The sequence below is a fragment of the Asparagus officinalis genome, chromosome 3 (genome assembly GCF_001876935.1).
Source record: "Asparagus officinalis chromosome 3, Aspof.V1, whole genome shotgun sequence".
In the NCBI taxonomy this organism is placed as follows: Eukaryota; Viridiplantae; Streptophyta; class Magnoliopsida; order Asparagales; family Asparagaceae; genus Asparagus; species Asparagus officinalis.
In genome coordinates, this window is record NC_033796.1 from 11,465,021 (window position 1) to 11,477,536 (window position 12,516).

Sequence of the window (12,516 nt, forward strand, 5' to 3'; positions counted from 1 at the left end):
ACTTCTTTTTCCCCCCCTTTACATAAGACAGGAGTCGTTGTCTTCTGATGTTTCGAGGGGGGCCAAAAGCAAGCTTTGCTGTGAGTTTTATGAATTATTCTAGTTTCATGAGAATGACCGGCACTTATTACTGTTGCTTGTCAACTCAAATTACCAGCTTATGTCTAGTTTAAGGGTCAACGACTACTCCCCTCAAAATCTCAAACTTGCTGGCTCTGATCAACGAATGACCTCCAGTTGAAAAGTATAGCTTCAATCACTACTTTCCTTGCTTCCCCATGTATAGAGATCGCAGTACATTTTCCATGATTTCTCTCCCACTGGACAATAAAAGATTAGCCAAGACCATACAATTTTATGGGCAAGAAGTGTATAAAAACATACAATAACAACACACAAAAATTCCAACGGATCATTCAAGTTTTTGTGCCGTCACTGTCAGCTTTGCCATAGTCACAACTTATGGTACCTAGCTTTATTCGCACTCAAATGGTCTCATCAAGGTCTTGGACATATTCCAGCAAACATAGCTATACCGAGCCACTTGCTCATTGAGCTAACCAAGAGACAAATAAAATTCGGGAGAAGAGAGAGTCAAGTTGAGCGGCGTATGCGCACAAAAAGATAGATGAACTAGGCTTTTATTTTTATTATTACAGAGGTTATAATTACATGATACATATATTAACGCGTTAATATATCAGCAAAGGAATTGGCACCATTTCCTCGGTGGGGCGTGCTTAGATTTGCTTCTGCTTGAATATCATGTTTCCACACTGAATGAGGTTTCAAACATCGACATCATCATTTGTCCTGGTCCAGAAAGAATACTGATATAAGTAATCAGACTGTTACTGCTAACTACTAACAAGCAAGCAAATAGCATAGAAACTGTACGAAGCCAGAAGAAAGAGCCTCAAGAATTGTTAAACAATAGGCGCTGAAACTTTCCTTTCACAATTGCAGGTTTGAGAAGCAAAAACCTGATAATTCTATTATACTGTTCTTACCTTTTTCACAATCCTTATCAGTTTCCTTTCCATATATTACATAAATTCTTGGAGTATATAAGCAGAAAGTACTTTATTATATTATTGTCGTGTCACCTTATGGTAGAGTAGTTGAGTGGGAGTCCATGCTTGGACGTCTCCTGAAAATTATTTTAACCCCTTCTCCATTAAATGTATGCCTGAGCAGTGAGCATCCACTATAAGCCGTTTTCCCCCTCTTCGAGGCAAGTATTATGTATCTACGCTGTTAGCTTTTAGGAGCTGGTATTCACCAAATCTATAAGTAGATATGGTTCATGAAACAATCTCAAATATGTGATCCTACCTCTCTGTTTCTCTCTCTACTTTCTATACTTTTACCATGATGCTTATCTATTCATTTGTCTGATTTCAACTACAATCTATGAATCAGAGTCTCAATCTTCCTAAACCCACAACTTCCACAGAAGATCTCATTTATAAATATTGCTCCATTTACACCCTCCACAGAACTTCGTCTCCAGGCTATTGCCTTAAATTTCATGGACATGGTTCAGTACATCATGTTCTGTTGGATGTTTAACGAGCAGAAAATGCTGACAAAGCGGTAATTCGTGTAATTATAAGTAACAGTTAAGTGCAAAATACATGCAGGAATCAAGCACATGGTGGAATGGATCAACATGTTAAACAGATGAAATAAAATAAGTTGGATAGTCTATGTATGCAGAAAACGGTATACTGTACCTTAATAGTGAAAAGAACACTGCTATCAAAGACTTGTTGACCAGGAGAAACCTGAAGCCCCTCTACATATCCAGCACGAGGAGACTTGACAACATGCTGAGAAAGTCATAAGAAGTAAGATTATAAACCTGAGATAAAATAAGTGAAGTAACAGAAACTTTTGCTAATACCTCCATTTTCATTGCTTCAAGAACCAAAACAGGCTGGCCTTCCCCCACTAATGCACCATTCTCCAGCAAAACCTTGACAACCAAACCAGCCATAGGTGCCACGACACTACCTTTAGGACGATTGCCCATGTCAAGGACAGGTTTGTGGTGGGACTCATCATCAGTATATTGATTAAGTTTCATAATTTGTCGATAGTGATGGTGATGTTTGTCATGCCATAGATGTATGTGTTTGCTGTCCTCCTAATGGAATATTATCATAATGCAACATGTGAGTGTTGAGAATGCACATTTAAAAGAAAAAAGATGCCAATATCGGATGAAAATTTTGACAATCTGTAGAGTAAAAGAAATGACCTTGGAATAAAGTGCCAGCGTAACATAGGTGCTAAATCCATCAGCATCAACCCTGAACTTATGATTTCCCAGATGAGTGACTTTAATATTCCAACCAGGGAAATCACAATCTTCAATCTGGTAAAATGAAATACACATCATAAGGGTTGATATTGGGCAAATTTCTGTTAACAACATTTACATTGTTAAGGTTGATATCTGCCAAATTTCTGTTAACAATATTTACATAAAATTCTTAATGGAGAAATGAGAAAATAATGCACATAAAAACATGAATAACCATCTACACTCAACAAAGATGTTTATTTGAATGAACGGCTGAGATTGATTAGTTTTTTCACATAAATGCTCGGACACGATGTTATGAAATAGTCAAATAAAATATTATTGATTCGAGAGTATATAGGGATGAAACCAGATAGTAATCAAACGCGGGTCCATACCCACTAACCCAATAACTAAACCACACTAATGTATGTTTTAAAAATATATTTATCTATACCTTAGATTGAAGTTTCTATAAGGAAGAATCTTGAAACATATATTAGCAACAGAAATTTACCTTACAATCTATTAATAAAAGTAGGTATAGCGTATTAGTCTACAAACATCTTTTAAGGACACAAGACAATGTACAGGTGACTTAACAAACAATTGTCCTGTACAGATGGACACACATCATCACAGAGATACAAATAGACCCGCCAAACTTCCATGAGAATACATGTCCTATATATCATGTGAATAGATACAATTATAAAGAAGATAACACATATATGTTAATTGCACAAGCTGATCAGGAATGAGCACATTTGAAAGACTTCAGATGTCAAATATAACAAAAAAGAATGTACCAAAATGAATTATTGGATCTGCCAAAAAGTATCATATATCAAGAAAATAAGAGGGCGTTCAGATCCTTAAAGTTAAAGATCTGATAGACATCCGGTACCTCAGTAAAATAGCTTCCATTAGGCTGATAGGTAATGACAAGCTTGAATAGCTCCTCACAACTACCAGCAGATTCGATCTCCCACTCAAGTTCCATTTTGCGCTTGGGAGAATGATGCATACGGAAAGGTGGATGAGAATACCAAAGGGACTGCAATGTATTTCCACCTATACAAGCTAAAAGCTTGGAAGATTTGATCTAATACCCCCAACTAGCATTGCAGAGAAAGGAAACAAAAATAAAAAATAATCAACATACCCAAGGGAGTTTCTGACGAAGCAAGGTGATCCATTTCACAAATGCAGGCAGCCACTATGCTTGCACCAAGTCTGGCAGAAGCATATGTTTCTTCTGCAACTTTCTCAGTTGAGTCGACACACAGATCATTTTTAAAGTGCTCAATAAAATGTGTTTCAACTAGACCCTTTTCAAAAGCCCAATGGTCTGCAAGACTTTGGAGGAAACTGATATTTGTTGGTAATCCTGCAACCTGCAAAATTGCAACCCTATATATTGCAAACTCGTGTTCCATAATCAAGCTGAAGAGTTCAGAAAAATGGAGTTAAAGTATTCCCTACCGCATCACTATAGGATGGTGCTAGACAAACCTGAAAGTTCTGCAGGCAGTTTTTCAATTTGACTAATGCTGCGTCACGGTTTTCACCCCATACAACAAGCTTAGCTATCATGGGATCATAATGCATGCTGACTGTGTCTCCCTCTTCAACACCCGTTTCAACTCGAACTGCTTCGTGATAGAAATATATTCAAAACTAAAAACAGGCCTCCAATAATATAAGCTAATTGGTGAATTACTTCTTCATTTGCACCTGTTGGTGAAACAGAAACTGGCTGATAATGATGCAGGGTTCCAGTTGCTGGGAGAAAACCTCTAGCTACATTTTCAGCATATATTCGAGCTTCAAATGCATGCCCTATCAAAAGAGAAGGGGATGTAAATAACTCCGGTTTTTAGTATTAACCTCCATAAGAAAAATTATATATTACTTCTGGACAGTGAGAAACTGGGTAGACACTAATGGATAAATAGTGTTAAAACATGCACCGCAGAGGTTAGCATTATTTCCTTATAACCATTACTAGAATTAAACAATTAAAGCAAGTTCTGCAGGCAGCATGAGACCGCACGAGCACAAAAACGAGAGCCAAAGGAAACCAGTTGACAGAAAACTTAATGCAACTCTGATAACAACACGAAATAACACAAGCATATCATCACTAGAGGTGCATGGGAATTGGTCTTAAGACAGGTTTGTTTAAATACCAGGACCTTATCTTAGTTATGTGGTCTCATGGGGATTAATGGCATTTATGTTGATTTGCAGTGCAAAGATGTTTAGATGGACGAGTTCAACTAAAGAAACATTCTTTTCTTAAAATTAGTGTAGAAAGAGATCAAAACCCTAATTATTATTCATTAAGATAATAAGAGAGATATATATATAGCCATACAAATAGGGTTAAGGTTAACGGGTCACAGTCCATTAACCAAATACCCAATAGACTTAATTTAACACTCCCCTTCAAGCTGGAGCATAGATATCCACCATGCCCAGCTTGTCACATATAGTAGAGAACACCTTTGAAGAAGTAGTCTTAGTAAGAATATCAGCAAGTTGCTATGAGGATGGAGTGAATATGAGAGACACTATCTTCTTCCAAGCATCTCTGACAAAATTACAGTCAACCTTAATATGTTTTGTCCTCTCATGAAACACATAATTCTGTGCAATGTAAATGACAGACTGGTTGTCACAATACATTGGCATGGGTCCAGGCTGAACAAAACCAAGTTCTGTCATAAACTTTCGTAGTCACACCATGTCACAAGCAGTGTGAGCCATTGCTCTATATTCGACCTCTGTACTAGACCGTGAAACTACATCTTGTTTTTTGTTTTTTGCTTCTCCAAGTCACAAGATTACCTCCAACAAAAGTACAGAATCCTGAGGTTAACTTTCGATCTCTCATGTCTCCTGTGTAGCCAGCATCAGAGAAAACAGAAATGTGAGTGTGCCCATGCTTCTTATATAGCAATCCCTTATCAGGACAACTTTTGACATATGCCAAAATTTTCAGAGCTGCTGTCCAGTGAACCTCTCTAGGTTTGTGCATAAATTTACTCAATACACCTACTGCAAATGTAATATCAGGTCTGACTAACTGTCAAATATATTAGCTTCCCAATCAGTCTCCTGTATCGTCCACCATCATCTAGTAGAGAGGTATCATCACACCACAAATCAACATTTGCCTTCATTGGAGTGCTTGTGGGTTTACATCCCAAGAGACCTGCTTCTTATAGTAAATCTAGCACATACTTCCTTTGGGACAACAACGGGTCATGTCTTTGATATGCAACTTTAATCTCAAGAAAATACTTTGGCTTTCCCATGTCCTTACCTTAGTGACAAAATGATGGTTTAGATAATCCTTAGTCTCTGCTAAGGCAACAAAGTCACTCCCAATAAGCAGAATATCATCAACATATACGGCTAAAATAACCAAACCAGTTGTGCGTTAAAGAAAGATAAAGTAATCAGACTGACAGTGTTAGAAACCAACACTAAAAATAACATTGCTGAACTTATCAAACCAAGCTCGAGCACTCTGCTTTAACCCATAGATGACCTTTCTCAGCTTGCAGATAATATTCTCCCCCTGAGTAACATACCTAGGAGGTTGCTCCATATAAACCTCATCATCCAAATCACCATAAAGAAAAGCATTCTTCACATCTAGTTGGTGTATTGTCCAATCCATATTAACAGCCATAGAGAAAAGAATTCTGATGGAGTTGAGACGAGCAACGAGAGAAAAAATTTCAAAATAGTTAATGTCATATGTCTGGGTATAACCTTTAGCAACCATACGAGCTTTATATCGGTCAACTGACCAATCGGGGCGATATTTTAAGGTATACACCCATCTGTAACCAACCACAGTCGCTCCATTAGGAAGAGAAACCAGATCCTAATTCCCTCTAGAAAGCAGTGCACCCATCTCCTCATCCATAGCCTGCTTTCAGGCTGGTACTAACATAGCTTCCTCATGTGTCCTGGGTATAGATACAGTAGACAAGGACAGAGCAAACTGACGAAAAAATGGATTGAGACGGTCATAAAAGACAAAAAGAGAGATAAGATATTTCAGACAAGACCGTTTACCTTTCCGAAGAGCAATAGGAATATCTAAGTCAGAAGGGATAGAAGTTTCAACATGAGATGGTCCGGTAGCTAGAGATGAAGAGTCAGCAGGAGCAGAGACAAGGGCATATACTTTGGGGCGACGGGAATATGTCAGTAGAGGCTTCGGTGCAGGAGCTGCAGAAGCCACAGGAACAGGTAATGGAATAGTAGTAGGAGCAGAAGAAAACAGTGATACCTGTGGACAGCCAGTAGTAGTGGAACCAGACGAAAAATATGGGACAGACTCAAAAAATGTAACATTAGCAGACACAAAATATTTCCTGATGAACGGATGAAAACACCTATACCTTTTTTTGACTATGTGAGTACCCAACAAAAACACACTTAATGGATCTAGAAGACAATTTTGAAGGAAATCGTGCTATGTCTACATGCATAATACACAACGGAAGACATGTATGTACAAAAGAATACTAAGCATGTAGAGAGCATGAAATATTCATATGGATCGTCTAATTAAATCTAACATGATCCTTATTATTAAGTGAGCATACAAGGTTTGAAAGTCATACTTTTGTAGCGTGATTCGATAATGAATCGAACAACCTTTAGCTTGCTCTCTTTGATGCAGAAAGCTCCTCGTAGTGGATCTCCCAACTCTTCAAGTAAACCCGAAAGCTATTGGATGCTGCTTGAGACGCGAGGCAAGATATCCACCCCGGGGTTCTTAAAATCCTACTATTTCCTCTTATTCAAAGATTGCTAAAGTTTAATAAGAGGTATAGCTCTTTTTTTTCTCTTATGGAAATTTAATTTTCATTAGCCTTTCATGAAGAGAGAGAGCTCATATTTATAGAGTGAAATGTGTTCATGACATGAATGACTCATCCTATGAGTCATGCAATGAATCATCAAATATTAATGATTAATCTAGTGAGTCATGCAATGAATCATCTTATGAATCATTACATTTCAAAACCATGTGCTAATAAACCATGTGCTCAAACCATACCACTAAATGACTCATCTCATGACTCATTATACATGGTATGTGTATTTCATAAATAAAAATACCAAATCAATATTACTAATACAGTATTTCATAAATACGGTATATAGTATTATTCCAATCTTTAACTAATTAGTCACTATATGACCAAATAAATCAAGAGTTGACCAAAAGTCAACTGTTGACCAAAAAGTCAACTGTTGACTAAAAAGTTAACTTTATGAGAAAAATACTGGAATTTATTTCCTAAGCACATAGCATTCCGATTTTATCGATATACATAACCGTTTGTGTATCCGGTAAAAAAATCATATATGCGTATCAATCATACACTATGTAGCACGGACACGGATCCGACACGGCCATCCGACACGCCGACACGAGGCAAATCCTAAAAAATACATAGGATACGTGTGTTCGACACGTGTGTCCGACACGGATACGACACGACACGGCTTCATGTTATGCGTGTCCGTGCTTCATAGATCATACACATCACTCTATAAATTGTGTTTCATAGGATTCAAGTACACGCTTGGTGTGACTCTAGGGTCCAACTTAAAAAACTCGGTAGTGGATCATATTCATAAGTACAATAGAGGTGCTAGCTACACATGAAGACCACCCGAGTATTAGTTGTGATAAAGATCTGCAAGATGTTTATCCAATTTTATCAGGACCACTCAATGATAATACCGTACAGTCCGGTCTCTTCGTCAAACCATGTCAAACTATTGAGCCTAGGGTATGGCAAACTGTCAAACCCTAATAGCTTGATTAGTGTTTATTGATATTAAACTCATAACCTATAAGATCAAACTGACACTCAGTTTATCTTATTCACCTTGGCCAAGGATTTCCAGGCTATAGTTATATCAAACAATCTTATGACATCAACCCCTATACTAGGTGAGACGAATCCCTTCTTGGCATCTCAATATCTACTTATGTCTCGGGATGTACCCAACAAGAACCGTTATGCACAATTCAATAAGAACTGTGGTTAGGTAAAAACCTAAATACATCTTTACTAACATATAAGATATAACACTCATGTCTCAGGTCAAGAGACTACTATGTACTATATCACTTAAGAACTTCTATTTGACAGTTAAGTATATTACCAACTAGATGTTCTCGACGAGTCGTTCAGTCAACTCATTCACTAATGAGTCACATGTATACTGTATCTTGATGTCTCACATCAATGATCTAAGAGATTAATCATCTCCTTCAAAAGGAGAAATAAAGCATACACTAGTCTAAACCAAAGTGAAGATGTCCTATCTCAACACTTCATCAACTATGAACATTTTAGAATATACGTTACCGACTAATCGAATCTCTTCATTACGATCACTATCTTAAATGTCTGATAGTCTAGTATTTATTCTAAGGACATTATCTGTATTTTTAGAACATCAGATAAATCTGACCAAAATAGCTTACTATCATTTTGAACAATGATGTTATATATATAGGTCCTGTTACAATATACAATAATTGCCTGCAGGGCACCTATATCTAACAAATTTATCCAAACCAGCTAACAAATCCTGAACAAAACACGTACAACCAAAGACGCGAGAATAACAGAAAATTATTTTTTATCAAGATAAAGACAATTGAATGGTATTAAACCATCAAGAACAGAGGAAGACATGTGATTAATCAAATAACAAGCAGTGAGAACAACATCAGACCATAAATACTTTGGAATATTCATATGTATCATCAGTGTTCTAGCAACATCTAGAATATGTCTATGCTTCCTCTCAGCAACTCTCTATTTTGTTATGAAGTGTGAGAGTAAAAAATCTGATGAATAATACCATTAAGTGCACAAAATTTTGAAACGTTATTTTTTATATATTCCAAAGCATTATCAGTACGAAGAATACGAATAGAAGTAGAGAACTAGGTTTTTATTTCATTATAAAAGAGTTTAATAACGTGCGAGACCTCAGACCTCTCTTTTAACAAATACAGCCAAGTCATGCGAGAGAAATCATCAACAAAGATGATGAAATATCGAAAACTTTTCACAAAGGGAACACGATAAGGACCACATACATCAGAATGAACCAACTCAAACGCAAAGCTACTGCGTTTATCGACACGACTTTGAAAAATAGCACGATGATGCTTACCCAGTTCACACGATTTATAACCTAAAGAGGAAATAGATGGCTGAACAGAAACCACCGATCTAAGTTTTTGTAGTGAAGGATGATTCAGACGCTATTGTCACAGTAAAGTAGAGTCAGATTGTGATGTAACAAGACCAGCCTCTGGTACACTATCGTCTAAATAGTACATACATATTTCCTTTCTCATGCCCCGAACTAATCGTCATCCCAGTTGCTAGGTCCTGAAAAACACAATAAGAGGAAAAGAAGGTGACTTTACAGTTATTTTGTTTTGTAAACTTGCTAATGGATAATAGGCTAACGGGAAATTTGAGAACATATAACATATCGGTTAGTTTTAAAGAGGAAGTAGCATGAACTACTCCATCACCACGAACTGGAGAAAGTGTACCATCAGCAATGCGAATAGAGAAAAACTTATCAGAAAGATATAAAGATACAAAGTGATTCTTTATACTTGTCATATGGGATGAGGCTCCAGAATCTAGTACCCAGGGTTTGTGAGGAGAAGCTATGTAAGCATCCATACCTGAAGAGGATGCATGAATAGCAGAATGACCGTTCCGAGAGAGCTCTAACTGGCGTAACCTCTCGTAATCTGCTTGAGAAATCTGAACAATGGGAGCAGTAACAGCTGAATTACCAGAAGTAGTAGCAAAAATAGACGAGCGAGTCGATTCGGCGTCGGCTATCTGGGTCCACTGAGGACGATCAAACTTCTCCCAGCACTTCTCAAAAATATGATTGGTTCTCCCACAGTGACCACACTGACGTGAGCCTTTATCAAATTCACCCTGTCGCCCACCAAAGGAGCCACGTCCTCCCTCTGTCTTACGACTACGACCATGACTGCGGCCTCTGCCTCGACTAGAGAACATGACAGACTGATCCACTGAAGGTGGAGATGTTGCAATAGTATCAGAAGTAACACCAGTAAAGACCTGTATGACTCTGGAGAATGTAACAGTCGGTGACGGGATGATATCTCCACCCAATATCTGTCCTCTCACCTAAGACTGTAAGGTAGGGTGTAATCCAGAAAGAAACTTAGATACTACCAAGTTACGGTGATACCCTAACAGCGTCGTTGCATCAGCTACTGCAAGCTGATGCATCTCTAGTCCATCTATCAGTCCCTTCAACTCACCAAAGAACTCCGGAACTGGCCTATCTGTCTGTTTGAGCGCAAACAATCGCTCATAAATCTTAAATACACGGGAAGCATTATTCTCATTCTCGTACATAATCTTCAGGCTATCCCATATCTCATTCGCAGTGGTTAAAAACATAACACTGCTACTGATTTGTGCTTCCATACTGTTGAGAAGCCAAGTCATAACACAATAATCAGACGAGAGTCAGGAATTATAGGTGGGATCTGTGGTGGGGGGTGGAGATGCCATAAGATGTGGGAGTTTGCTCTGAGCTCCAATAAAGATGCGAAAAACTTGTGCCCAGAACAGATAGTTTGTACCATTCAATTTTATTGTAGTCCCCAAGACTATCTTGGGCGCAGATGTCTCACCAGCAGCAACAGAAGAAGTAGTAAAGGAGGAGATTTCCAACATCGTAGTAGTAGTCATTTTTGCACAATAATAGTAGACAAGTAGTAGTTAAATAGCCAGTACAGTAATAGAGATCTGTTCTTGAAACATAAACTAAGAGCAGATCAGTAGCAATATGATGATATTTCAGCCGGACACATACCAGATCTGAAAAAACATAAGATGCAGAGTAGTAGGTAGTCACGCCCTCACGTCACGAAGGCGATATCAGCTGAGGGAGAGAACCCTGGCTTTTGTTTTCACAAAAGCTCAAGCCAATCTTTATATTCTCATTTCACAAATGAAACAAGAATAGAAGTAAAATATCTCAACAAAGTGAGATATACACTCTTCCTCTCATCAGTTCTAGGACTGAATTGTCGAGGGAATAGTCAACACCCACAGCAGCAGCAACGCAACAACTAACGCGACGCGCCGCTTGCGACGACGGCAACAACAAGTGCGCAACAGTGGCGTGCGACAGCGAACAGCGGAGACAGCAGGCGACGACAAGGAGCAGCGGGCAACTAGCAGCGCAGCAGAGCGGCAACGGGCAGTAATAGCAGCAGCCAGAGGTGACCCGTAAAAGAAAACAAAAGAAACGAGCACGCACGCGGAAAAGACGCAGATGAGCAGCACAGCAATGACAAGAAACACAGGTCACAAGGGAAGGCAGAAAACACAAAGCAAAGCGGGAGAGGGAGGCCCGGGGAAGGGGGGGGGAGGGGAGGGGATAAACGGCAGGCGAAGCACGTAAAAAAATAAAATAAACAACCAAAAAAAAAGACTAGTCGAGGCGCCGACCGACTAAGAGTAGCAAAGACAACAACCAACCACGGTTAACCAGGCGTCATGCAGAGCAAGGCAACTGCGTGAGATCCGAACAAAAAGAAGCGAGAGACAGCATAGCAAACAAAAAAAAAGGCCAAAAGGAACAAAACCAGAAAACGGACAACAGGCGCATTACGAATCTAAGTAGGTGGGCATCCAAAACTCTATAAATGGAATTGGTGAGGCGGCAAGTCAGAAGACAAAGGGGACCAAGGCGACGGCTAGGGTTTTGGGATGAGAATTTGTGGCGGCGGCTAGGGTTAGGGTTTCTGGCTCTGATACCATGTAGAAAGAGATCAAAACCCTAATTGTTATTCATTAAGATAATAAGAGAGATATATATAGTCATACAAATAGGGTTAAGGTTAACGGGTCACAGCCCATTAACCCAATACCCAATAGACTTGATTTAACAATTAGAAAGTTATCACTCATGATTACCTTCTTGTTGGTTAAGTTTTCAACTTTTCATGTTGAAAAAAATTACTTTTACAAGTAGATAAAGGTGATTAAATTATGTCATCAGTTATCATGCCAAGTGATTGTGCATCACATTCATATATCATTGGCCCACTCTCCACTTGCATCTAAGTGTTT

The 12,516-nt window shown here is 38.5% G+C and overlaps 1 protein-coding gene across 4 annotated transcripts in view; it reads right to left on the bottom strand.

The window, feature by feature from the left end:
- LOC109832997 (methylcrotonoyl-CoA carboxylase subunit alpha, mitochondrial) overlaps positions 461 to 12,516 on the bottom strand; it is a 20,844-nt gene continuing 8,788 nt past the window's right edge. For 3 of the 4 annotated variants that reach the window (XM_020400517.1, XM_020400519.1, XM_020400520.1), the window contains 8 exons: positions 4,046 to 4,150; positions 3,824 to 3,960; positions 3,474 to 3,705; positions 3,216 to 3,391; positions 2,264 to 2,380; positions 1,907 to 2,149; positions 1,737 to 1,832; positions 461 to 813 (listed from right to left, as the gene is read on the bottom strand). In XM_020400517.1, the coding sequence (XP_020256106.1) occupies positions 805 to 813; positions 1,737 to 1,832; positions 1,907 to 2,149; positions 2,264 to 2,380; positions 3,216 to 3,391; positions 3,474 to 3,705; positions 3,824 to 3,960; positions 4,046 to 4,150 (1,115 nt within the window). In that variant the 3' untranslated portion in view covers positions 461 to 804. The remainder of the gene's footprint in view (positions 814 to 1,736; positions 1,833 to 1,906; positions 2,150 to 2,263; positions 2,381 to 3,215; positions 3,392 to 3,473; positions 3,706 to 3,823; positions 3,961 to 4,045; positions 4,151 to 12,516) is intronic. The other variant, XM_020400518.1, reaches the window with a different exon arrangement.